The 27606-nt window shown below is 44.8% G+C and overlaps 1 protein-coding gene across 5 annotated transcripts in view; it reads right to left on the bottom strand.

The window, feature by feature from the left end:
• Nucleotides 1-4087: 4087 nt before the first annotated feature.
• The window catches only part of NCOA6 (nuclear receptor coactivator 6), a 40923-nt gene continuing 17404 nt past the window's right edge, over nt 4088-27606 (bottom strand). For 2 of the 5 annotated variants that reach the window (XM_042886616.1, XM_042886620.1), the window contains 8 exons: nt 25849-25995; nt 23764-24883; nt 20346-20467; nt 16502-19483; nt 11973-12041; nt 9971-10007; nt 7156-7304; nt 4088-4244 (listed from right to left, as the gene is read on the bottom strand). In XM_042886616.1, the coding sequence (XP_042742550.1) occupies nt 4198-4244; nt 7156-7304; nt 9971-10007; nt 11973-12041; nt 16502-19483; nt 20346-20467; nt 23764-24883; nt 25849-25995 (4673 nt within the window). In that variant the 3' untranslated portion in view covers nt 4088-4197. Of the gene's footprint in view, nt 4245-7155; nt 8982-9970; nt 10008-11972; nt 12042-15501; nt 15776-16501; nt 19484-20345; nt 20468-23763; nt 24884-25848; nt 25996-27606 lie in introns of those variants that run through there. The other 3 variants (XM_042886617.1, XM_042886618.1, XM_042886619.1) reach the window with 3 other exon arrangements.

Below are 27606 nucleotides of genomic sequence, written 5' to 3'. Positions count from 1 at the left end.
TTCTGCCCCGCAGGCAGACGAGGTGTGGGGTGCCTGCCCCATCCACTGGGGGTGTTGCTTTTCCAGCTCAGTCACCAAAATGCTGTTAGAGGGAGTCTGCCACACACCCTGTGCCTGTCAGCGTGTGAGCTCACAGTGTGCAGACCTGACAGGAGCTTTGGCTCCACTGCAGCTGACAGCACAGCTCCTGCCGCTGCTTTGCACTGTCTGTGCAGCGGGGCTGGGGGGGGCAAGAATATTTTATTCCCTTCAAACGGAGGGGGAAAGAAACCAGCACTGTAAATTCCTGTTTGTAGCTTAAAACCAGGCTGCGCAGCCATGGGGAGCCCCACGCTCCTCCACTCCTTCACCTTCCCCACTCACACTTATTGGAAGCTGGTCGCAGGTGTGCCCAGGTCTTGCTAAATTTTTTCTTTAGCTCTGTTTCATCACAGTTACACTTTGGGAAAGCGGGGGGTGGGAAAGTACAAGGCGTAACAATAAAATAGTAATAGTCGTTTTTTTTTCTTGTATCATAAATTCACCTGTACGGAGCAATGGAGCATTGCAACATTTTATTTATATGTATCAGCCCTACGACTAGGTATTCTGCTTGTAAAACTCACCTACACTTACTTATTGTACATCTCTGTGCTGTATGACTGTGTATGTGCCTTTCAGCCTTTTTTCATGGTCTGTCATTTTTTTCTTAAACAACTGCAGAACTTGAATAAATTAGCGAACCGCAGTTAAAAGTCCTATGCAAGGGATGACTGGGAATTACATTTTCAATGCTGCTGCGTTTCCACGTTGCTTTAAAAAGCAGGCACTGGGATCAGCAGAGAGCCTCACAGGAGGAACGCCCCCGAAGCCCCCTTTCAGCTGCTAAATCCGCCGGGCAGCTTTGAGGCGCTCAGCCCCCAGCACGGCTCCTCACCGCTCCGTGCGTGAGGCCGGGCGCTGCCCCAGGACAGCGCTCCACGTCCGGCTCTGCCCTCCGCGTGCTCTCCTGGAGAGAAAGCGCTGCCAGGGCTGAGCAGGACGCCTTACGCCTTCGCTCGGATGCTGAGCGGGTTGGGGCGCGGCGGAGCCCCGCTGTGCAGCAGTGCCCACCGTCACGTCCTGCCGCAGGGGACCCGGCGCTGCCCAATGCCTTACACCGGTGGGACGACACTGACACCGCGATGTGGGAGAGGAGGAAAAAAGCCCCACGTTTTCTACATCACCGATGCTGTAGGACCGAACGCTCGTTCAAAACGCTAAGGGAAATCGTCCTCTGTGTGTGTTGATGTGTTAAATCGATGTAAGCGAGGTTAGTAGGGGAAGGGTGTCTAACTCTTGTAGGACTTTGTTTAATGTTTGCTGCGTGTCAACAGACTGAGGGACACAGCTGCCTGGAACACGTTACGTAGTGTGCCTGTGTGTGTGTAACCTGGGTTTGGTTGTTAGATCGTAATGCCATCTTTTGACTGAAAAAAAATCTAATATAAAGAAAAAACACAAGAAATAAAAAAATATATATTTAAAATCTATTTTACGTGTATTCCTCTGAAACCTACCGGTACATCTGTTTACAAACTGTCTGCAAAACAAGGTTTTGGTTCTTGAAACATACTCTGAAAAATCAATGCTGTACTTAACAGACACGAGTCAATAGAAAACAGTCCCCTTTGAAGACAAGGATGAGAAGAGGGTGGCACGGGCTGTCACTGCAGAATTCTTTCCCCATTTGCAAGCCCTAAAACTTGGAAGAAAAGTGTAAGGACACTTGAAATAAGTTCCACTCACGTGGGAGATAAAGCATGCCTACAGTAAAGGCGGCTGACCACAGCAGTGGCTGCCCAGAGCAGCTCCATGCACACAGCTCCAGCTTCTGCTCCAGGACCTGAAGGGCTGAGTCCGATCCACTCCTCTTCCACCCAGCGTTCCTTGTCCCTGGCCATCCTGGGGACTGAGGTACGATTTTCTTGCAGATGGGTGTGGAAAGCAGGTGACAATATTCCACACATGGCCTAGCATGTGCCAAGGAAAGGGGAACGCTCACTTCTTCCCTTACCCACTGTCTACACCTCCATTATCAGCACCCGCTGACCCTACTTGTCCCCCAGCACCAGGTTAAGCTCTCAGCCCCAGGCTCTCCTTGCCTGGTGAGCACCAACACGAGGCCCTCCCACCCTCTCCCCAGAGCAGCCCTCCTTTCCCAGGGCTCCCATGCACCCTCTCCTTTGGCCTGCCCACATCTCCCTAGATCATGACCATCAGCTTCCCCTGTGGTGGTGCCTTCTGCAATCCCAAGTGCACCCCTTTCTTCCCCTCCTACATAAGACGACCCCCTGTGGATATTAAAAGGAACCCTTCTGCTTCATGGGTGCAGTGCTGCAGTTGGTAAGGCCGAAGCTAAGCTCAAAAGCAGATCTCGCTTTCTCACATGTAGCACCAATACCTTCAGGCTTCGCCCTCTTCCTACTCACAGGACAAGGACTTTGCCTGCAAACATGATCCTTCAGTTCTGTGAACTTCGTCCAGTTCTTCATCCCCCAAAACTGGCAGGCGGTGGCAGCAGCCAGGCCAGGCCCAGAACATGGAGAATGCTGGAGTGGGCAGACGGGCAGGATGTGAACAGCAGCACTGCAGCACAGCCCCTCCTCCTGCATGCAGCAACGAGACTTCTGAGAGGCATGGGGCAAGTCTTTGTCTTCCAATCATCCCACATAGGGAATGAAGCCAATTTTGTGAGCTGGACAACTGAAATGAGGTTAAGAAATGGTGAAAGCTGGAAATAGTAAAAATAGGTCACCCCAGAAACTCAGCTGGCTTCCAACTGACTGCATGTGCGTGTGAAATATGCACACATGCAAATAAAAGACAAAAATCTTACAGGAGCTGATGCTTTCCCTGGCAGCCAACCTCAGAGCACCGTGGTGCAGGACAGGGCTGTGAGCAGCAGGGCACGGCCAGGCCTTCGGGAGGAGGCAGCACTGCCACACCACAACAGCTTCTCAGAGGCAAAGAAAGTGAGGAGCTGAGCTCTGACAGCGAGGGAGGAAGGGGAGAAGTTAGCCTTGCTTGGTTACCTGTGCACAAATAGGTTATTTCTGCCATTACAGGAGGTAGAAGCTGGCAATTAATGTATTTTAAATGGGTTCCTAAATATAAATGTAAAAAATCCATTGGCAAAATGGAAAGGTATAAACACCCACTCGAGCACAAAGCGAGCCGCCATCTAAGACGACTCACTCCTCCATTTCTCCCCATGAGAGCTCCCTGGAACAAAGAGGCTGACCTACTTTCCCTGGCAGGGCACACAAACAGTCGCTGCCATGGCCGTGCAGCCCCACGCAGACACGCTTCAGGCCAATCATTCCAGATCTCTTCAAATGCTGCACGTTTTTCGGCTCCGTTTCCTGCTGAGCGCCTGTCTGTGGGGAGAGCTGTCTGCTGGGTGCCTCGCTGTGCACTCACTGCACACAGCCCGGGCCTGGAGGGCGGCCTTGGAATCTTTTTCTTGCTTCACCACAACAGCTGCACTGGTTAATTCATTTGTGGCTCAACAAATTCCTTTCTGAAGCTCCATATAAGGAGCTTGTAGGCCCAGGGCTCTAAATAATCCATTCGGTCTTCCCGTTTGGAACGATGCTGTTGCTGCTGCTAATAATAATAGAACCCAAATTATAGGACAATAACATTTATTTAGAGCATGAAGGATTCCACATTATACAAACCCATAAAGTCATTTTTGTTTCACTGGTCCGTTTCTACAACAAATACATCAGGTCTACTATATAATAAAACTATTTACATTTCCAAACAAAATTGGGTCTGTTTATAACCCTCTTACTGCTATTCACATACAGTACTTAAACAACAGCACAATACGTTATTTTAATACCTAAAAATGACAACCCTGTACTCTAATTTGTTTATGAAAAGTGGAAACAAATACATTTACAATCATCTCCCCTCCCCTTCCATTTCTTACAAACACATTAACCTAATGTGCTAACCCTGGACTTCACTCTCTAAATCCAGGGGGTTTTAAAAAGAATTCAGTTTTTATATCTATTTGCTTTTTAGGAAAAAAAAAAAAATCATTGGGAACAGTATAATATTAAAATGACTTACTGTACAGAATTTTATTTAAAAAAGAAAAATCACAGCTCAAAATCGCTATTGGTAAATTCACACTCATTTACAAGTTTCATGTTTCCATGCAGTTATTTACTTGGATTTTCTTCTTTTTGACTGCATTGCACTGGCACTCGTTTCTGAAATCAAGAGAAGAAAAGAAGCATGGATGCTCAGTCGGTAACCACTCACGTGAGGCGCAGATCGCCCTCTTGCCACTCTAAATCACAGCAGGGAGGGCTCGGGGCCGGTCCCTCTCCCCTGGCGACTCAGGCTGCACCCTGAGCACCGCCAGCCCTGCGGCAGCACAGGGCGCCCTGCAGCTCCTGCCGCACGCCTGGCGCAACGGCGCGGCCTTACAAACAGCAGCCGTGTGCCTCAGGCTGCTCTTGAGCGTTAGCCCCACACTTCACATCTTGCTCGGCGCGGCCTTACAAACAGCAGCCGTGTGCCTCAGGCTGCTCTTGAGCGTTAGCCCCACACTTCACATCTTGCTCAGCCACAGCACGCAGCAGGGCTCCGCAAACAGCGCCGCTCCGCACACAGGCTGCAGGATTAGATCCGAGCACAGGACTTGGAGACGGCGCTGTTTGGAAAGCCAGGCCGTGCTCTGCGCCTGCCACGCGATTGGGAATCGCTTTGTCCCAGCCCGCGGGGAACCAGGGCGTCAGAAAGCAAGTGTCTTCAGTGCACGTCACAATCCACAGAAAACAGCTCGTGCAGAAGGATGCAACGCTCAGTCCTTAGCTGCACGACAGAAGCACTCGCAGAGGCTACAGCGAGACTGGGCGGTGCTTTCAGTGCACTTACCAAGGCACGGCGCTTCCATTTCAGAACGCAGAGACAAGAGCACTGAGTAAGCACTAAGGGCATCTGCATCTTTACATGTTCTAAAAATGCAATTGGAAACATGGGCGATGTGTCTTTGGCTCCTTACAGTATTTTCCAGTAGCTGTTATGGCTGTGTGCATCTGAGAGTCCAAGGGAAAACATTCCCCAAGGCCTCTCACACTGGAAAAGCAACGACACGGCTCCACGGCTATTAAACGCTATCTTACAAAAATACCCACTTCTCCAAGTTTCACAAAACCAAAGCTACAGCAAACACTGGGCAGCCCTTCCTGGCAGGGCCTTCTGACAGCTGCAAACCCCAGCACAGTATCAGCTCCCAGCAGTGGGACCAGACCTGGTGGGCAGAGCGCTGGCCTCCAACCGCTGCTCCCTGCTGCTCCTCCAGCAGAGCTTGTCCTGGCCTATCCTTCCCGTACACCTTGGTGCTCATTCGGAGCACCTGGTCCCAAACCCCTTTTCTCTGCCTGTTATGCTGAAGTTTTTTCCTAAATGCCTTTTTTTTTTTTTTTAATTATTTTTTTTTTTTTATAATGGCCTTAATCAGTCTCTACTTCAAAAGTCAAAAGTCATTTTTTTCCCAACCCTGCACTCTCCTAAGGTGGATTAACAAGCTTCTTGGGACACTGACTGCAGACATCCAGGTGGAGGCCATGTACAAAACATACAGGCTTCCTTACTTATGTTTCACTAATAAACGCACAGAACACAGTAGGCACACACCTCTTCTTGCCTCCCACACTCCATCTCATTGATCCTTCATGCTGTGCCCTTGCAGAGAAGCGCCTTGTGTCCCCAAAGCTCTGCAGTAGGCAATGGCTTGCATGGAGATAAGGCAATGGCAGGGAGCAGCACGCAGCAAGCCAGGCTGCTGGAGAGCCCTCAGAACTGCAGTACTTCCACATACAGGTTTCAAAAACAACAATTTTCCTTACAGAGGTAAACAAATGACACAGTTGGTACAAAGTCCCTACACGAGCGCTGCTATGCTTCAATTTAATGTTCTTTTGTGTTCTCACATGTTCAGAATTTGAAGTGCCACTGGTTGTCATCTTTAGGTTCACTCATTACAGCACACTTCAGACAGGCTTGAGCTCCCCAAGGTATCACCCAATCATTTTACATTTACTTCACATTTTTCAACCTTTTCTTCACATCATGAAAGATAGCGTTACGATACAGACTTCTGCACAACCCTGCTACGAGAGAGAACTCCAATTCAGCAGGCACAGAACTGCAGAACACAGAGGGCCCTCCACGTGACCCTGCACGCTCACATACAGCTGGAAGTCTCTCAAAATCTTATAAATGTAAATACTCTTACCAGCAAACTTTGGTATCTTCAATATGGAAAATGGTTACTGAATTCATCTTGACTTCTTTTTATAATTATGATGTATTAATACCTCTGTGCTCTGCAAGTTATCTTTAAAACACTGGATGAACGTTTCCTCTACCCTCTCGCACAACCTGCGTCCATCAGAGCTGCTCTGACCCTGAAGGTGAGGAGCTGGCACTGTTACCTGGAACCGCAGAGCAGCAGCACGGACTGTGCATCCTGGTAACAAACGTGCACACCTCACAGCTGCTGTGTGCTTTGTGCAGGACTGCAGCCCGTATGGAAGTAAGGCACGTGGTAACTGCCAGCACCAGGGGCTGACACCTGTGACTTCAGGGCTTGGGGTGCTCCTGGGAAGGACCCCCGAGGCTGTGTGAGTGCATCCCCTGTGTGCTTGCAGGCTGCCAGCTGGGCAGCGCTCTGTGTGCCCGCACGCAGGCACCTGGCTTTGCAAAATTGACTGTGTGCTTGAAATGACTTCAGTATTGTTCTCATGTCTTTCAGAGTTCAGGAAAAAAGCCCCGATGCTTTTTAACTCGAGTACAGTCCACTAATGACACATTTCTGTAAAGAGAATTCAACTTCAACTAGGCAAGCTTGCCGATTACTTTGTTGATTAGTACTGCAGAAAACCTGTTCCACAAACGTAACAATAAGAAATCCATACAAGATTCACTGCCAGTACAGATGTAGGTAAACACGTGAACACCAACCTGTGTCTAAAACCATTGAGCCCAGAGTTAAAAGCACACAACGGGTACAAACTGTAAACCCACCACAGTTACGAGCCAGTTATTGAAAGGTTATTTTGGGAGCACCTCACTTCCTGCCCGGTTCACAGAAATGACGGCTGTGCATTTTACCTTTTGCAGTGCTGGATGCAGATGCTGGTCTGGAGGACCTCTTGCGCTGTCCATTCTCTACAGTTTCCTGTGAAGCGGCAGAATCCTCTGTTCTTGAATTTCTTCTACTTGGAGTTTTAGACTTTTCACAATTCTCTTTTGTCTCATTACTAATAAAGTGGGACAAAATATTTCTGATGAAGTGTAAGAAGAATTACGGATTTCTATGCAACTCAGACAAGCTGAAGGATGGACCGACACAGGTACCAGTTCCAGACTATTAGCACTGAAGGTATGAAATGCTAGAGATACCAGAAGTTTTATCAGATGAAGAATGACCTGAGTAAGCCAGAGTATAGTCCATTTCTATTAAAAATTATCAGAGGATACAGAATTGAGAAGTCCTCAAAGAGAATATTTTCAACATTAGAAGACCAAGAAATTAGATGCATTATAAATTGTCTGCTCTGTTTTCCACAGGTGCCACCATTACTGAAGTCTAGGAAAAGCAAACAAGTTACATTAGAGACTGCTATGATATGGGAATACAGAGTTGAAATTGCAGGTGAACATAAGGAGGAATTACGAACCCTTAATTGCCAGCTCTTGTTTCTACTAAAAGGACTCTGCTACCTGATCTACATCATTTCTTCACGTAATAGAAAGCGTAAAGATTATTTAAAACTTTACTGATGTTTATGGCATACTTCTGTTATAAGGAACAGTAATAGGCCGTGGAAACAGTAGGCAGTGTGGAAATCCATGGTTCTTGTTGCCGAGACAACATTTGGAGTGTAATGTGTTGCAATTAAACTCCACTTATGCTTTATTAGTATTTGCCCTGCAAACTCACCCTAGCAACTGGGCTTCTCTTTAAATTATTAATGCCAGACAATTTCTGATGACTATGTAGCTCCTGAATATTAAGCTAAACGTATCTTCTGTGAATTAAAAGGCAAGCGACTAAGCAAATAAATAAATCTGCTGATAATAGAAAAGAAGAACGAAAACTCCTTTCATGCCCTTCTTCTGCTACTGGCAAGATTTCACAAAAGGATGCCTTAATCAGAGAACTGGTGGGAAACACAAAGCAGGCCTGTGCATTACAGAGGTCCTACAGTGCCGATATTTCAGAGGAAGCTCTACTTTATGAGAAAGAAACGACTACAGAGATTTGCAGTTTTAAGTAACAGCTGAAACAAAACACACTTGGCCAACCTAAGGAAAGACAATCAATCACATTCTCAAGCAGGTAAACAGAGTAAAGGAGAAAACGGAAGCACGTGGATTGTCAGGTACAAAGTAAACATTGAAAGCAATTTCCCCACAAGTCATCAGTATGGGCAGTCAGGTCACAGGACTGGTCTTCCAGGAGGGAACCAGTAAGCAACGACGGCCAATTGCTTCCAGGGCTACCTGGAGGTGCACGGCCAACGGCACCATCAGCTGCAGTTTGCTTACTGGAGAAAACAGCTGAAGAGTTCAAATAAGTATCCATCAACTTGGATTGCTCTGTGGGGAACAACTCTCCTCTGGTTTTCTGGTTTCAGAAGGAACTGAAGTTGGCCCACGTAAAGGATTTCTAGTGCTCTGCATGCTGCACGGCTCCTCCAAGGTGTGTCATGTACCACGCCACCTGGGGCTGGAGCCGACCCCCGTCAATATCAGACACCACCAGACTTTACCCCTCTCTGAACACTTTTCTTCTTTCCAGAAAAAGCATCAGTACAGAAAAATCAAAACAGAAATGTACTTGAGATAATCGGATGTACTGAATGACAGTCAAATACGGAGAATCCTCTCATGTGCCAACTGTCTCACCTTCAGCTTAGTAGAAAAACTCTATCCTAAAAAAAAAAACCATCAGCCTTCCGGTCTGTCCTTGATACAACTCTGGAAAGGTCCCAGCCCATGTGAAGGTAAGCAGAGGCAGACGTTTGATTCACAGTCTTTCCTGATATGAGAACGTACATTGCTTTCCCTCCCTTACCCGCTTCATTTCCTGATGGGCTGAAGCAAGCTGCACCATTAACCCCGCTTCTGGTACCACTTCCCTTTGAGCAGGGCAGCACCGAGACCACAGCCAGTGGTACCAGCAGCTACCAAAGAAATCTTACAGGTTTGACATCAGAGCTGCCAGAGCATCTGAGCGCATCTGAGACTCTTATTTGTTCCTTGACATCTGAGTGCAAGAGCCAGGTAGTTTTAGAATTAACAGAAACTGATCTTGAAAATGCTATTTTCTTCTGACAGAACACAACCATTCAAAATTTACTCTTTAATTATCAAAAGTCTTAACTAGGACAAGACAAAGTTTCTGTCAGGCTTTCCTATCAGGTTTCAGCAAAGCATCAACAGGAAAACAGAGGAAATCTGCAGAAAACAGTAACTAAGGCACATATAAGCTGTAACAAGAAAAAGAAAGCCTTTACAAAGTCCTACTTTCAGAAAAGAAAAAATTCCCAACAGCTGTTCTGCAGGCTTCTGGGGTTGCATTTTTAATTTGTCCTCAGAAAATACCAAACGCTAGAAGCACCAAGACCCCTCCAGGATGTGGAAGGGGCTGAGCAAACAGGAGGAAACTGCCCAGAGCACGAAGACAGACTTGGGAGAAAGCTATCTTAAATTCTGCATTTCAGTCACATTTTGGAACAGTTTCCTAGCAGAATTCCTGAGTAGGGAAGAAAAGGTTTGGCAAAGAAAGTGAATAACCACAGCAGAAGATATATATATATATATATATATATATTTTAATTTGTGCAATTGAAGCAAAGAGAAAAGGACTTCCCTGCATGAAGCTGTATCTATTCTGAATCTATATAAACTATCTCCTTACCTTTGACCAGCAACTACTGGAGCATTTGTTTCAAGTTCTACAAGAGAAAAAGATAGTTTTTAGGCCCGCTGTAGAAGTACATACTTGCTAACAAGGCATGGCTATTTCACAGTTCTCTCATTACTCATTATGTCTGACCATTAAGTGTTTCTTGTCTACTGTTACTCTCAAAGCAAATCCATCTAATGCACCCAATGAGGCAGACATCAGGCAGTGCTCTGATGAGGGCCTGCACCAGCTGCAAAAAGGAAAGGTTTCTTTTAACTCCCGCAGAAAGAAACTGCAGATAAACTTTCTAATAAGAATTACAGTCCTCTCCCTTATAAATTCTATGTTAGTTGGCTTATTCCTTTCAAGGCTTCTACATTTTTATTGTTTTAAAACTTAAAAATACTGATCTGAACCTACCGTACAACTGACAAACATTTTTCTTTAACACAACCACCTGAAAGCAGTATCTCCTAACGAATTTTGTAGGGAGGTGCAGAAGGAACACACACTTCTGAAGCCCAGCTACACTTCTGCTAAGGTGGAGACTGCTTTTGGAGGTGCCAAAGAGCACTGTGCTCTGCCTTCCTCCTCCCTCCTAGTGATATCATAAATAACTCTGCTTTTCCTTTGACTGTTCACAGCAGCAATGATTTATGTCATGTCATATTTCCAATCCTTTTTTTTAATTATTAATTTAATTGTCCATCTTTTAATTACCCCCATATCTACCATTTTGCTGAGATGGAGTACCTCTACCTGATCACTGAGCCTCTTGTGAGAAACTGCAACTGATCTAGAGATTATCACTGAAATGCACTATCTTAGCTTACTGTTTAATGACTGCACTGCCTGTGCTGGCCTCCACCTCACCTTTATCTTTCAGTGTTTGTGGCAGTGGCTTTGTCTTTAAGATCAATTCAGTGCTCCACATTTGCTGTAATGCACACAAGGAACAAAGCCATGAAAAGACGCAGAGAACAACCCTAGCCCTGTTATGGAACATGAGATTCTTCAGCGAAAGTGTACGTAACTGTGCCCAAAAACTCATCTCAGTAAGAAAAATAGAATGAGGAAGAAAAAGTTGCTCTTTCTTTCTACTGAAACGTGAGTAGGCAGAACAGCCACAGCAAAAATCAGTCAGACCAGTGCTTTCCTTTCCTGAGCAGGAACTCTGTGGCTGCACACATGGCTACACGTGTGCCAGTGCGAGGAGACACGTGGCACCCTGGCAGGGTGTGTGCACTCCTCGAGAAGGGAGCTTGACGAAAGCAACCGAGGACAATTTTTACTTTTCTCAAGCTTTACTTCTAATCATGCTACACACAGCAAAGTGATGGAAATGGCACTTCTCATGTCCAACTTCACATCTGCCCATTTTCCTCATTCATCTTAGGAATTACTTTCATAAAACACTGTAGGATTGATGTATATGATAATAGATGGCAACAACAAAAAGTCACTTTTGGGTTGGAACTAGGTGGTCTTAAAGGTCTCTTCCAACCCAAAGCACTCTATGACTCTGTGATCTGCCACAGCTCCATCCCTGAAACAATGCAGAGTGCTCTTTAAAAGCTTTGAATGGAAAGATAAATAAAATGAACAAAGGATTAGAACTCTAAAAATTAACCTCTCAGTACTGCTTTGGGAAATATTTTCAGAAGCGTCCTACGCAACAAGAAAAACTCCTATTTGTCCTTCAAACTTCAAAGCTCAGACACGCTGAGTGCATCACTGTGAATCCAGCCTTTTACAGCTGCGACTGAGATCTAAAAGCTGCCTTGGTGATTTCTTCCTTGCTTTATTCACCCTCCTACTTGTGCTCCAACGAGGCTTTGGAAACTTCTAAGGCACAACATATATAATAAAAGAAAACAATCCCCCCAAATAAAAATAAAAAAATAAATTAAAAAAAAAAGCCAAACTAGCAAGCTTATTCATGATTTACCATTTTCAGTTAGAAACATAATGAGCTTAGGTCACCTACATTCTGCTTTTCCAAAGGAAAATTTACCTGTTCTTTGAACAGTACTTTCTGTTGTGGCAACTGAACTTTTTTTCTGCGTTAAATGTTGAGAGGATGCTAGAACAGAAGTGGAGGGGAAAAACCATTATTTTCAAACGGAGTCACAAGGTTTTTTTTGCTGTAAAAGCAGCAATTGGGCTGCTTTTACAGAACAAGGCATCTTCCAACTTACTTCATTTTTACATTTACAGATAGAATTGTTGTAATCCGTATTCTATTCTACCCCCTCCACCCCCCCCCCCAAAAAACCTCCAGCTCCTCAGTTTAAAAACAAACAACAAAAACCTCTCACACCTAAAACCATCAGCCAACCTACCCCAAGCAGGTTTTCCCAAAACACTTAAGTGATGCAGCTAAATATCATCAAGTGTATTTTTAAGGGCAGTGTTTTGCCACTGGACCAAGAAACTAAAGAGAGACCTAAAAGAGGTCTCTGTTTTGCATCCCTCAGCTTCACGCTCGTTTCAGCAGAAGTCTTGAGGAAAAACAGCATCGTTGTTAGTGAATGGATACCATCATCTTCAATTAACATGCAGAAGTGCAAGCTGCTCCCAGAGGCTCCCAGGATGTCCTTAGTCAATACGATATCATGACTCGACATTTTTTTTAGGTTGCCTTGTTAAAAAATAATATAATAAACCAATACCTGTTACACAAATGCCTTCCAGTCTTCTTTTGGGTGTGATCATGAACTTAGCAAGAACACAGACACATAAGGGTTCCAATGTAGATAAAGAATATTCTTTCCATTTGTAAAAACACACGTACATTCAGATGCCTACATCACTGTCCCACATCTGAAGAGAACGCAGCCCTCTGCAGTCAGAACAGCTTGCTTCAGACTTGAGAATAAATGAATCCCCACTACTGATGCTGAAGGTAGGGACATCTATTTTTTTCTTACACACCAAGAAGCAGTGACAGCATTTGGAAAGTGCTATCACTGCTTCCTGCTTTGAGACTGCTGTACAGACTTACATCACGCTGCTCCTGCCAATAACTTTTTCTTCTAAGAAAGCATAATTCCTTCTGTGAAGCTCAAAGGCAGCATTTCCACCTTCTGGCAGCATACAGCTATGGCACACAACGAGCCACAGGGAAAATTTAGGCTTAAACTGAAGCTTGTTTGCACTGATTTATGTGGGACCTATTTTCCATGCTTTTGTCTTCCAAAAGATAAAAACCTTGTCTAAACTGACAATATAAAGCACAATGGATATTCAAATTACTTTAAGAGTGATGGCTTATTTCCACATTGCTTCCAACAGGTTAAAATGGCATCAAGAGCAAGCAGTGATGTCATGAATAAAGTCTGTCAATGCTAAAAGTAAAATTATAAAGGAAACAAGGTAGAAATGAGGAGATTTTCTGTTACAACACACAATCGAGACATAATTGAACTTCTAAGCATCTCTCTGAAAAGAACATTTTCATTTTTCCCTGTGCATAATTTATTTATTTACTTATTTTGCTAGAGTTCAGCTATTTCCCTAGAAGATGATACCCAATATCAGAATTAAGTCTATATATTTAAGTAAATTATAAATGTTAAAGGACTCTGAGAAGACCAAAGCAGATCCATACACCTGACCAGGAGGGGCAAGCTGGCAGGGCTCATTACTAGAGCTTTAAATTAGATTTGATGGGTGCAGGGAACGTACTCCTGATGCACAGAGAAGAATCAGGGAACACTGCCACTTCAGGAAGCTGTGGGGGAACGCCTCAGATTTCCCCCAGAGATTTTTGCAAGGGCTCCTCCAAAAAGGCAATGAGGCCAATAGCCCAGCAGAGCTGCCTCTGCACAGATGTGTGCAGCAGGGGAAATCAGCAGGAGGGGATGGAAGCCGTGGTGCAATCAAGAAATGCGTTGGGTTCATTCGTACAACTGGAATACTGTGATTGAGGGCAACAGGCTTTTCAGAAAAGACAGACAAGGTAGGAGGGGCAGGGGCATCGCCCTCTATGTTAAGAGGCGGACAGAGTACAAAGAGCTGCCTCTGGGAAACAGCCGTGCTCATGCTGAGAGCTGGTGGATGAAAATATGGGACCGGACCAATAAAGGACATCTGGTGGCTGGGTCTGCTAGGGGCACCTGATCAGACACAGCCTGTGGATGAGGCCTTCGTGTGTCAGCTCCAAGAGCCACCGCTCTCACAGGCTCTTATCCTGATGGGAGATTTCAACCACTTGAATGTCTGATGGCAAAGCAGCAGAGCGGGCTGCAAACAATCCAGGAGACTCCTGGGGTGTGCTGATGACATAATTCCTGGTTCAGGCATCAGACAGGCCAACCAGCACTGAAGTACTACTGCATCTGGGGCTCACCAAAACAGAAGAAATCATTAAAGAGGTTCAGATTGGAAGCAGCCTGGGATGTAGCTGCCACGCTTTGGTTGAGTTCAGGATCTCAAAGAATGCGGGCTGAGCAAAGAGTCTAGTCAGGATCCTGAACTTCAGCAGAGTGAACTTCAGGCTGTTTAAGGAATTACTGGAAGAGATCCCATAGGAAACTGCCCTTAGGGACAAAGGAATAGAACAGAGTTGGCAGCACTTTAAGGATACCTTTCTGAGAGCACAAGAGCTCTCCATCCTCCAGCAGAAGAAATCAGGGAGAGGAGACAGAAAATCAGCATGGCCGAGCAAAGGGGAATGGTAAAATTGAAGGAAAAGAAGGAATAGTATAAGCAGTGGAAGCGGGGATGGACGGCCTGGAAAGAGTATAGGGATACTATACAGATGTGCAGAGATGGCATCAAGAAAATTCAAGCATAGATGGAATTCCACTTGGCAAGTGATGTAAAAAATAACAAGAAGGGTCTTAAAAGACTGGAGATACATCGGTCTTAGAAAACAACAGAGAGCATACCCATTCTGATAAATGAGAGAAAGAACTGGCTTCTTCAGATACAGAGAAGGTTGAGGTACTTAAAGATTCTTGGCCTCGGTCTTCATTCCCAGTCAGGCTTCCCGTGCCTCTTGTGTTCCTGAACTTCTAGGCAGGGCTCAGGTGAACAAAATCCCTCACACTGTAAGACTGGAGCAAGTCTGAAACCACCTCACGAAGCTGAATGTGTGCAAGTCTGTGAGGCCAGACAACACGCATCCTAGGGCTCTGAAGGAGCTGGCTGATGCAGTTGCCAAGTGTCTCACCATCATATTTGAAAAGTCACGGCTGTCAAGCAAGGTTCCTGGTAACTAGAAAAAAGAAAACATCACTTCCATTTTTAATAAAGGGAGAAAAGAAGACCCAGGAAACAACAGGCTGGTGAGCTTTATGTCCGTGGCTGGGAAGGTCATGGAGTGGATCCTCCTAAAAGAGATGTTAAGGCACATGCAAGCTGAGAAGGTGATCCGAGACAGCCAGCACAGCTTCATGAAGCACAGCCTGCGTCTGACCAATCTGGTTGCCTTCTGTGATTGAGTGACAACATCAGTGGACAGGAAGGAAAGGAAGGGAAGCAGATGTTGTCTACCTGGATTTCTGCAAGGCCTTCAACATGGTCCCACACCACATCCTTATCTCTAAATTGCAGAGATATGAATTTGAAGGCTGGACTATTTGGTGGATAAAGAATTGGTTGGATGGTTGTAGCCAGAGGGTCGTGGTCAATGGCCCTATGTCCAAGTGGAGGCCTGTGATCAGTAGTTGTCCTCCACAGATCTATCCCGGGACCAGTGCTCTTGAACACCTTCATCAATGACACAGATGATAAGATCAAGCGTACCCTCAAAAGTTTGCAGATGACATCATAGAAGGAAGGGACACCACTCCTTCTTCACAGGAGCACCTCCTACGAAGAAAGGTTGAGGGAGGTGGACTTGTTTAACTTGGAAAAGACTCCACTGAGACCTCATTGTGGCCTTCCAGTACTTGAGGGGAGCTTATAAGCAGGAAGGGGAGAGACTTTTAACATGTGTGATAGCAACAGGACAAGGGGGAATAGCTTTAAACTGAAAAAGAAGAAATTTAAGTTAGATGTTAGGAAAAAATTCTTTACCCAGAGGGCAGCGAGGCTCTGGCAGTGCTGCCCAGAGAAATCATGGATGCACCACCCCTGGAGATGTTCAAGGCAAGGTTGGGTGGAGCCCTGAGCAGGCTGATCTGGTGGCTGCCAACTAGCCTATGGCAGGGGGCTTGGAGCTCAATGATCTTTAAGGTTCCTTCCAACTCAAACCACTCTATGATTCTATTATGTACCAGTTTAAAAGATGTCTGATGCATCCAATTGTCACTGTTGATGCATCCCATCTTTCTCCCACTTCTAAGTTACGTGAAGCCACTCCTCTATTATGTTCACATGAAATATCACACATGGGCTGTAAACGAAAACAGAAAGAACACCTGAAACGTGGATCTTGGTGAAATACAAGTCCACATATTATCCTAATACTAGAATTAAAAAGTAGTTGTCACCCTACAGAATCTGCATTTTATAATTCTCATGGAAGAAAGCACCAAGGAAGCTTATGAAAGCAATCTCACAGCTTCTATTTAAGAAGGGTGGCAGTAGACTTACCTGTGTTTTGCAGCAGTTCCTGATGTGTGCCTGTTTTGTCCTCCACCAAGCCACCCCCAGCCTGCTCAGCCGGTAAGCTGCCATGGTTACTGCCGTTTGTACTTGGTGTTGCAGGCGCAAGCTCTGGGATTGCTGGAGTGGTTACAGCTGACAGTGCGCTTGTAGGAGGAGTGCTTGTTGGTAAGCTTGGAGATACAGAAGCAGAAACAGCAGCAGCAGTGCTAACGCTCACATTGCCAGGCCCAGAAGTGCTCTGTTTTGTAAGACTGGGTACTGGAGGTGTCACAGTTTTATTGTCCAGTTCTGCTGGTGACTGCTCTGTTCCCAAGTTGCTTGGGACTGAGGTCTCCAGCCCCTGACCTTCTGTTTCTCCATCCAAGGTGTACTGCTCTTCCCCTTTCTCAAGGGAGCCAGTGACTTTCTTGCATGCTTTTGTCAGCAAGAGTTGGCCAATCTTGTCTACTTTTCCCTTTCCTTTACTAGAAGAAACAGGACTTCGTCTGTTCCCGGGCCCTGGACTACTGCTTAGAAGAGGTGAAACCACGGGTCCAGGCTGTGTGGCTGTAACGGGGCACTGGTCATTTGACCCACTGCTCTGAGAAGCAGCTTCTTCAGGGCTCGAGTCTTTTGCTGGCTGAGCAGGAAGATGTGAAGGAACATTTGAAGAAGTTGTAGCAGGAGAAGGCAGCTGAACAGGGGGTGCCAAGGGATTAAGAACGAGTGGCCTGCTCGTGGGAATACTAGGAGCAGGGCTGCTAGAGGATGTGCTAGGAGGAGCAGGTGCAGAGGAGAACTTGATGTTCTGTGGTATATGTAAAGGGCCCACAACTGCAACTGACTGAGGCATCAGGCTAGAGTTGGATGTCATCGGGGCTGTGGGAATCGTACTTGGTTGAGAGCCTTTCATAACCTGAATTATTGAGGAAGAGTTTATAAAAACAGGTGTAATGAACTGCGGCCGTGCATTAGACTGAGCTGCCGACTGTCCCTCAGAAACCATAACTTTGTTTCCTACGTTAGGCATTGTGACAACAGTAGACACTAATGCAGGTTGCAAGTGAGATGGCAACGGTGCTGATGTATTAGCAGAAGATGTAATGGGGTTTGAAGTTACAAAAACTGTTATCTGGTTGGGCGGTAAGGGAGCTGAAATAGAAGAAGTGACAGGCCTTTGCATTACTGGGGGAACACCCTGCGTAACATTTGAGTTTATTTCCCCCGGTTCCTGATGCCCTGGATTTGAACAGGGCTCATTACTTTGAGGGAAACTATGTGAATTAGATGGCTCTTTGCTAGAAGATGCATCTTGCAGTGGAGGAATGACAGCTACCTTTTTTATCTCCTCCACAGTGGTGACTACTGGTGCCATTTCAAGACCTGTCAGTCCTGGGGGCTTAATGGTTACATTAGGAGCTCCAGAATTATCAAGAAGTTGGCTTAAAGAAGTTGGTGCTTCCCTCATAGCCGGAGATACCATGGTTTTACTTTCCTCCAAAACTGGAAGCTTACCCACGTCTAAGGCCTGCCCATCTTTTTTTGACTGCTCCTCTGGAACCAACATTTTTATTTCTGGAGTAGGGATACCTTTTAGTTCAATGCTGGGCTGGTCTTTGTTACCTTGGACAATTTGTGCACTTTGACATTCATTATCTTGAGGAACAATGAGGCTCTCTTTATTGTCTTCAGGAATGCCAGTCATAGCAGGTGCAGAAACTGCAGGACTCTGATTACTTAGCACGGTACTATTTTGAAAACTTGAAGTAACAGGTGTTGGCAAAGAAGCAGGACCAACCATTATGTTCCTTTGCACATCTACATTCTGCAACAGAGATGGATTCTGCGGAGTAGTCAACGACAACTTTGCTGCTTTTGAATTCTGTCTACCAGGACTTGGTGTTGTTTTCCTGCTGGATCCAGGACTGGACCTTCGACTACTGCTTGGACTTGCTCTCTTTGTTCCTCCAGCATTTGTTTGCTTTCCTGAATTAACAACACTTTCCAATTTATGTGACTGTGGAGCAGCAAAACTAGACTGATTGTTAATTGTGAGATTTGATGGGGCTTGTCCAATGGCCTTCAAAGTAGTAGGATTAAGACCCTGCTGATCAAATCCTCTACTGAGATTAGGCCTGGGAGGTAAAGGAATATTAATTTGGGGAGGGAAAAGACCAGCTATAGAAGCATTGAGTCTCTCTGGAGACAGGCTTATTTCTGAGGGTTCTGTGCTAGGCGGGCGGTTATTAGGAGTCTGAGGATAGTATGGCCTTGGGCTTGCTCTGTTTGGGGTTTTAGGCCTTGAAGTTTGTGATGGGGTAGCAACATTAGGAAAATGGTGTGCAAGGGAGCCAGGCAGAGAATTAGATTGCTGTTGAGGACTTGTGCCTTGGGTGGTTGAAAGTGGGGATGGTCCAGGTTTGGCTCCTGTCATCATTAATTGGTTCTGTGAAACTACTAAATGAGATGTCAAATTATTCTGAGCTCCTGATGCTGTGGTGCCTTCAGTTCCACCTCCTTCTGGAAGGGAGGATACTGATGAAACTTCTCCCAGAGGCGAGCTGGAAGGATTCTGCACATTATCTTGATAAACCATTTTTCTTGCATTATTTCCCAGAGAAGGATTGCTTGGCAAGGAAATTCTCTGTTTATCAGGAGACAGAGGCACAGATCCAGGGCCCTGTAGATTGACCATTACTGGCATGTTACCACTCTGCTGCATGGGCATTCTTTGGGCATCTGGATTCAGAGGCCCTCGAGGTGGATGAACTCCTTGTGGTACGGGAAGCCTGACTGATTTGGAGTCCTGCTGCATCATAAGCATCATCATCATTTGCTGCTGTTGCTGCGGTGTTTGTGGTGGTGCCTGAGCTTGCTGTGGAGGCAGCTGTGGCTGCTGTTGCAGCTGCTGTGGCTGCTGGGTATGTGGCATGAGTTGAGGCGGAATCTGCTGAAGTGGTCTTTGTTCCACTGGCTGAGAAGGATAACCTAGGAGGACACAGTGACATGCTGATCAGAAACAAAAATCAGAGAAAGCAGGATTTATGTAATGAATGGCATCAGATAGGAGGTGTAGGTTAACAGGAGAGCCTGTTAATCCCCTGTAACAGCCACATTAACTAAACAGGCTTTATAAACAAGGGAAATTATTTCACTTAAAGTGTTTTTAAGGATTATAAACGACCTGTGTGACACTGAATGGAAGGTCTCTAACATTCCAGTGACCAGCTATTACTCTGGCTTCACAACACCTCAGAAAGCCTCTACACCTGTCCACAGGCTTGTTGCTGCTTTCAAATGCAGAGTTAAACTTTCACAAATTAATTATCCTCAAAACAAACCTAACAGTTTGTAAGACAAGAACTGGAAAGCCTGTTACATATCTGACCATTCCCACTGTACAAAGTAGAATCTACCATGCATCAATGTGTTACTTTGCAAAGAGCGTGCTGAAAGGAACACACGCAGCATATAATCCTTCCTATGAATAAAGGATAATTCCAACAGTAACCTCCATCTCTTAATTTTGAAAAATCAACTACTGGCTACTGGTCAGTTTTAAAGACACCAGTCTGTGCTACTACTAGAAGTACAGAAATCTATTCAGAATTAAGAGTAGTAATTCTACAGTATTCAACATGATAATATTCAACACGTATCACCTTCAGGTGATACACGAGGATGCAGACATCTATTCATTTAGAGCTGGTTCAAAGAACACAAGTAAAGGAATCTATTATTTACTAGGAGAAAAAAAAAAAAAAAAAAAAAGAAAGCTTGGTCTTGAATGTGCAAGAAAGTCACAAAGATCAGTAAAAGCTCTACTGTAGTGACAACATGTAACACTCACCTGGTGGCCTGCTGCCAAAGTCTGAAAGTTTAGGGCCTGAGCTGTCTAGGCTGATTCCCTGATCTCCGGACGTTGATGACTGATCGCTCTCCTCCAGGCCGCCCGCACGAGGTTCTGAGGAGCTGGAAGAAAAATAATTGCTGTTTACATACAGCCGTAACATCAGTGTTTGGATTCTGCTTCCACAACCATCCCAGCACTTCTGGCTGACCTGCAAGTAACTCATGGAAACAGATCACTGCCTCAGGTACAGCACAGCAGATGTGAACGCAGCCCAGGACTACCGGCAGTCACTTCTGGGCCTGAAGCACTCCTCCTGAAGAGAGAAGCTGCCTGGTGCTTTACTCACCCAAAGCATTTGTTCCTTTCCTTTGTTTCTTCCTGTTTATAATTAAGAGAATGCCAGTGAATACTTCAAATTCATATATAAATGGCTCTCCTGATGCATTCAAACAGGCTTCCCTCGAACACTGCCATGCCACCTGTACAGATAAGTATCGTGTATGTATGCACTGAACTTCAGTGGCAGCACCAAGTTCCCAGGGGAGACCAGCTTAGGATATCAGACCTCTATCCATGTCACAGCACAAACGTATCGACATCAGGCATTCAAGGCCATCCACCAGAGCACACAGCTCTGTGGAACGCAGACCCTGCTCCAGGAGATCCTGGGAGACAAGTTAAAATTGCCAAGATTTGACATCCAATGCTTCCACTGCATCACAACAGCTTTTGCAAGCTTAGAACAAGCATGCTTTTGTAGCTAACGTGTGGCCAGAGGATGTAAGATGAAGAGGGATGAAGAGTAAAATACCTTAATGGCTTATTGGTTTCATGAATATACTGAGGCTGCATGGAGATCTATGTAATAACAGCTCTCCACTTAAACTAAAGACACCAAAACAGATCTGCTGCCTGCAAAGAGAAGCAGAGTTCTACAGGAATGATGAGGAAAAAGAAACTCTCAGCAAAACAAGAATTATATAAAAGTTTACCTGACAGTAACAGCCCGCTTCTGGTATATGGACAGCTGGCAGCAAGAAACTCAGGCCTGCCCCAACGTCCTATTAACTACCCAGTGCTCAGAAAACAGGGAGCAACTTGGAAGCCCCTGAATTTTCACTGGTCAGCAGGGGAGGCTCAGGTGTGGGTCAGAGAAAGGCTCTGCCCGAACAGCGGTGGGCACAGCCCCAGAGCCTAAGGTCAGGGAGTGCCGGGACACTGCCCCACTGAGCCAATGGTTTGGGGTGCTTTGTGGAGCCAGATGTGCTCCTTGCAAATGGGGATGTTCTACATTTCTGTGATTTCTTAAAAATGGGGATGGGGATTACAAATGTTACAGTTAAGGGTCAGATGAAAAGCAGTTGCAGAGCATTACCACACAAACAGGCTTAACCTGGAGAGCTGTCCTTGTGCAAAATCAATTCTTCCGACACACCTCCAGCCAGATGGGAGCCATCAAGCAAGCTGCAAAACAAAACCTCGCTAAACTCAACTGGAGTTTTGTTCTCTAGCAACCAGGAACAGCGACTACTGCAGGAACAACTGCTGCTACAGTTTCCGGGAAATTTAAACACAAACTGAATTTCAAAAGCAGCTGAACTTTACTGAGCCCATTTAACAACCACCAGCTATCTAAGAAGCCCACCACATTCTGAATACACATAACAGCGAGTCTGTGCCAGAGGGACAAACATCCCTTATTTGTTCTTCCCTCCTACTGCTCTTAGTGCAAAGACAAACCAGCTGCACAGTATGGATTAGCAGTTTTCTAAGGGCACTTTAGCTCTACCGCTGCATTGCTGAGCACGGCTCTCAGATATGAACCTGCAGTCAGAGCACAAAGAGAATGTCAAAAGAAAAAAAAACTAGGCTAAGCAGAAAAAAACAACACCTCACCAGCAAAGAAACAACAACAACAAAAAAAAGAGATGCAGATGCTGACATAAGACTGGAAGAAATAAAGATACAGGGAAGGCAGTGCAAACTCTATAACAGCAAATAGTCCTCTGGGAGATTCTGCAGCAGCTTTATCCATCCATTTACTGATATTCCCAGGCTACTCTGAGGCTGCATGACCATCAGCAAGAGCAATGAAAACAAAACTGCAACGAGGCTTTTCTTTAATGAACACAAGGCTTTTGGCTTTTCTTTAATAACGACACAAGGACTATGTATTTTCCTTTGCTGCAAATGAGCAGTGCCCACAGTGCACTGTTGCTAGCGTCATGCAACGTTCTTATGCAAACAAAAATATGCCGTAGTTATTGTGTGAAAGGTACCTGGATAGCCTTAAAGTTCAAGAAAACAACAGACAAAAATACCTCTTTGCTTTTAATTCAAGTCCCATTTGAAGGCAGGACATTCATTCCAAGGCACACCAGTGTTGCACACTGTGTGTATTTTGGCCACTTGGTTCTAATGCCATAATTTCTGATGATTTAATTTGAAATCACCAGGCCTGTTTTGCAGCAATTTGAGCTGACAGGCTGTACCATGGCCTGTGTGTACAACTAAACAGCAGATATTTGACATTTCTTCTGAGCCTTTTAAACTGGAGTGCTTTGCCTGGCCTTCACCATTCAGCACCTCCACATCTGCAAAAGGCGTTTTATAGCAGCACTAGGAGATTAAGGCAGTTAAGGACTGTCACAGAAGATCCCTTGCGATGTAAATAAATGCAAATCTGGATATTCCTGTGCTGCAAATTTGCTCAAACTTCTTCCATTCTTTTCTAAAGCAAATTGGGAAAAAAACCCACAGAAGTTTAAACCAACATGTAGATTCCTCTCAGGGCTTTTCCTCCTAACCTCCTCCAGGCTAGGAAGGCCAGCATTGCTTGGGCTTGTTATTCCCACACCCAGAGAGTACCACACTCCAACTCCTAGCTGCAACTTCCCCTACGAGAAGACCAGCTCAATTCCAGGCAGAAACACAATAGCATATACATGTCTCCAGAAAAATCACAGAATCACAGAATTGTAGGGGTTGGAAGGGACCTCCAACCCCCTTCAAAAATCTATACAACATATTGCTATACAAAGGCTTATAAATCTTCTGAATGTGCTTCCCAACTGTCTGCCTGTGACCGTCAGATTGCTTGAGAGTGGCAGCCTCCATTTCCAACACCAAGGCCCCAGGAATCCACTAACATTTTGAAAAAAGCTTCTCATCTCTTTTACCCAGTAAATGCAGCAAACATTGCTATTTTAAGCAGAAGTATTACTTAAATAGGATGTTTGCATGTTCTTCTTGATCCTGAATGAACTTTGCAGAGGCATGGAGCTATCACTTGAGTGAAACTGCTAGCATACGAAATAAAGCAGTTCTAACTCCACGCTAGCTGAAAACACACTGACAGGTTGCCTGCGAGGCCTTCCCACATCCCTTAAAAAAACCAGTGTAATATTAAACCTACTTTGTTTGTTCCAGTTGTTGATTAGTTTTCTTTTTCCTTGGAGGCTTCTTCTTCTTTGGCTTACTGGCATTCTGACTATTTGTTTTGTTGTTCACACCGAAGTGTCCTGCTGATATATCGCTCTGTAGAAGGTTCACCAAGAGCGGGCTTGTGAGCGTGACATCCTTATTGACAGGAAAACCAGGATTCTGTCCACAGGAAATCTGATTCCCATTTGGCGTTCCGCTAAACCCGGAATTGAACGGCAGACCGTGGCCAGAGAAATGACTCCCCGAAGCACTGCTGCCTCCTTGCATTGCTTGCATATGGGAAGGCACCATGTTAGACTGCTGCACAGGAACATCAGGTAACATCTGTGTCACATTCACATCACTACTTGTTGCAGTAGTAGTATCCCCAAGTTGCTGAGACATGTGGGGGCCAGGCCCAGTCGGTCTTAAAACTTGCCCTTGTATTCCCATAACCTGAGAAGGGTTACCATTCACAGGGCCTTGTTGAGCCATCATCTGCCCAGTGAACTGCACCATGTTGCCTTGCATGTTTGGGGTTGGTCCTCTCATCAGTTGAGCTGGCCCCGACATAACACTGGACTGGTTTTGCGTATTAAAAGGCTGTTTATTTCCCTGCATTTGAGTGGTCATCATCTGTTCCATCATTGAGTTTGGCTGTAACAAGACCTGACCTTGAGGTCCCATCATCTGATTGTGTGTAGACATCATCTGTTGTCCCTGCTGGGAAATCATCTGTTTGGGTGGGGTCATCCTTTGGGGTGAAGGACCAAGATTTTGATTTTGTGGTGTTACCATCATTTGGCCTTGCGGCATGAGCTGAGTTCGAGAAAGTATCATCTGGTTCTGAGGGTTCATCGATCCCTGAGCCTGAATATTTACCATCTGTCCTTGAGAGGATACAATTTGCTGATGCATTCCCATAAGCTGAGACTGTGGTCCTTGTTGAGGCTGTCCTTGTATGTTGCCCATGTTAACTTGTGGCACTCCGCTAGCACCAGCCTGCTGGTTGTTCATATTTCCATGAAGTCCCATTAAATTGGTCTGCATTATATTTGGTGGGCCATGCGGTGCTTGCATCTGATTTTGAGGAGGCCCAGATCCTTGGCCACCTTTAAAAACAATTGTTAAAAAGCTGGTTAGAAACCGATGGGAGTGATAGAAAGTTTTCAAATTTGATGGTGAATAACTACTCCAAATTCACGCTCCTGAACACTGGAACATTGGACATATTTCCAGTTCTATGCTATGATGTTTGGTACCACAGATAAACATTACTTGTCAAAACAGAAAATCATACCAGCACTTCTCAAGACAAGCACCTCCACTGGTGCTTCCTTTGTGGACCCCACTGCAGAAGGCTCATCACAGCTTTCATTTCAGTCATTATCTGTACATAAGCCTAAAAATATTCCACAATAGCACCTAACTTCACAAAATGATTACCAACTGCAAGAAGCTTCAAACCTTGAGGTTATTTTATAATAGGTAAAAAAATAAACACACATATAGTAGTAATGAGGGGACATAATCCAGATGGAAGGCTGATAACCAAATTGTTAAAATATTTATGAACTACAGATTTTTTTTTTCCACAAAACTCTCTTTAAGCTGATTTCCAAAGCTTTCAGAGAAACTAGTAACTTTTTAAAATAAAACAAGGTGCTTCTTTTCTTCTTTTTCCTAAGATAACACTCTTCTTTTTTTCAGGACAAAAAGTTTATTTTGTGCTGTATCTTCATTACCCCTAGCCTCCAAATCCTATTGCCAATCCTTTTTAACTTCCAAACAGATACGTATGGATCCTAGGATGACAGTCCTAAGTAATAATACTTGAGTACAACCTGCCACTTGATTTTCTTTTCCTCATTTAACAATACACATAAAATGCCACTAAGCACTTTCAGTCCAAGCTAGCTACAATACTCCATTACTAGTAAGAATGTAATGTTTTATAATTGTGTTATGCAAGTAAAAGCATCATTTTCTACATACAAAAAAAAAAAAAAACAAAAAAAACACCAACAAAAACAAAACAAGCCATCAATAACTGAGGAACAACACGTTCCAAACAGACCTGTGTGCTGCACATTTTGGCTGGTTTGTAGCTGTGGAGCTCCACTGTTCACTGGTGTTCCTGGTGCTGTGGAAGGCACCTGACCTTGCATGAAGCTCTGGTTAGCCTGGCCTGCAGGGAACCCAGGAGGGAGGCGCTTGGGCATTCCTTAACACAAGAATTTTCTCATTAGTAAGCAGGGAAAGAAGAAAGAGAGAAGAATAAAGAGGAAAGAAAAAAATCTGTAATTGGATTTCAGTAGGAAGAATCCCTTTGAGTATGTACTGTCACACTTCTGGTTTAGGAAGAAAGTAATTTTTGCCAATACGTGAAACCCATTGAAAGCATACTTAGAATTCTTACCTGTGCAATAGTTCTGCCTAACAAAGCACCACGACTCCACTGAAAACATAACTCTGCTTCTAGTCTAAGCAGAACATAACCCCACAGAAAAGGGGAAAAGTCAGAATTTTCAGAAACCAGAATCTGAAGTACCATCATCTGCTGTTCTCTACTGCTGCTCATCTCTCAGCAGGACCTTAACTTACTCCATGTAAGCAAATACAGATATCTTGCATTTTTATGACACTTTTTCTCCTCTCAACAAGACCTGCCACCACAACACACCAGGTACAACTTCCTAGCACTCCTTCGCCCTGCTGGTCCACGTACATACAGACTCGAAGTGACTGTTAGGCCCATGGAGGGCTGAGCTGAAGAATCTTCCAGGTAATGAGACAGAACAGGGCTTAGCTACCCACAAAGAGACTTAGCTGCAGCAAGTCCCAAGTTTATATATGCAACCCTGTTACTCCTACTGCAAGTATTCTGCCAGGTCTGTGCCTGGCACAATGCCCACACTTGGACACATCACAACACCACTGCTGTCCTGCGACAGAGAGCAAGAATTGCACCGTTCCCAGCAAAATGAGCAGCAGCATGAAGGCCTCTAGCAAAACCCACCTCTTTACCTCACCATCAAATATACAGTACCACAGACCTATTAGAAACTCCATACTGCTGTATTTTCCTGATTTACAGCCAGGATTTAACCTTGGCTCCTTCTATGACTACAGCTTCCTTGCACACTTTAACTGTATTGCTCATGTAAATTAATCTGGTCTCATGTCTACAACTAATACTTTAATATAGTTGAGTTCATAAGTCCAACATCAGGTGCATCTGTAAATACGGAACAATTATTTCCAACAACACATTACAGGACTATAGTTCCAGTTCTGCAAAACTTAGAGCAAAATTCTGCACATAGGAATGCTTTAATTGAGGAAAGTTAAATTCGGCCTCTTCTGAATTGCAAAATTAACCAGGTAAAAGTGTTGGAATGTATTCATTTACACTAAGCCTTTAAATGCAAAATGGCTCAAAAATGGAAAAATCCCTAACTATGGCCTAATTATTGTCTAAACTGCAGGAAGGACTAAGCATGGACAGAAGCCAGGCAAAAACCTCAGCAACTAGAAGGTGCCGTAGCTTTGTTTAAATCAACAGAATCGTTTTTAAAGGATCTTTTTAAAAGATCTGAGGATACAGCTCACAGCAGGATTACTGATTTTAGCAATAGAGCCTGGAGTGAGTCCAAATAACCTATTTTGATAGTTTATTTGGGTTGTTATTTTTAACAGAGCAAAAGTAGGGTTTTGTCTATAGTAGGTTTACATAGTAAGTATGCAGAGGTTAGGCTGTCTAGAAGTCAGGGTTACATTACCTAGAAGATAGTGATTCTTGACCGAGGACATACAGCTGGAGAGACAAAACTGT

The sequence above is a fragment of the Lagopus leucura genome, unplaced genomic scaffold (assembly GCF_019238085.1).
Source record: "Lagopus leucura isolate 7727_CA_CO unplaced genomic scaffold, USGS_WTPT01 Super-Scaffold_100060, whole genome shotgun sequence".
Classification (NCBI taxonomy): Eukaryota; Metazoa; Chordata; class Aves; order Galliformes; family Phasianidae; genus Lagopus; species Lagopus leucura.
Note: the sequence above shows the minus strand (reverse complement) of the source record. Positions and strands in the feature narration are given on the sequence as shown.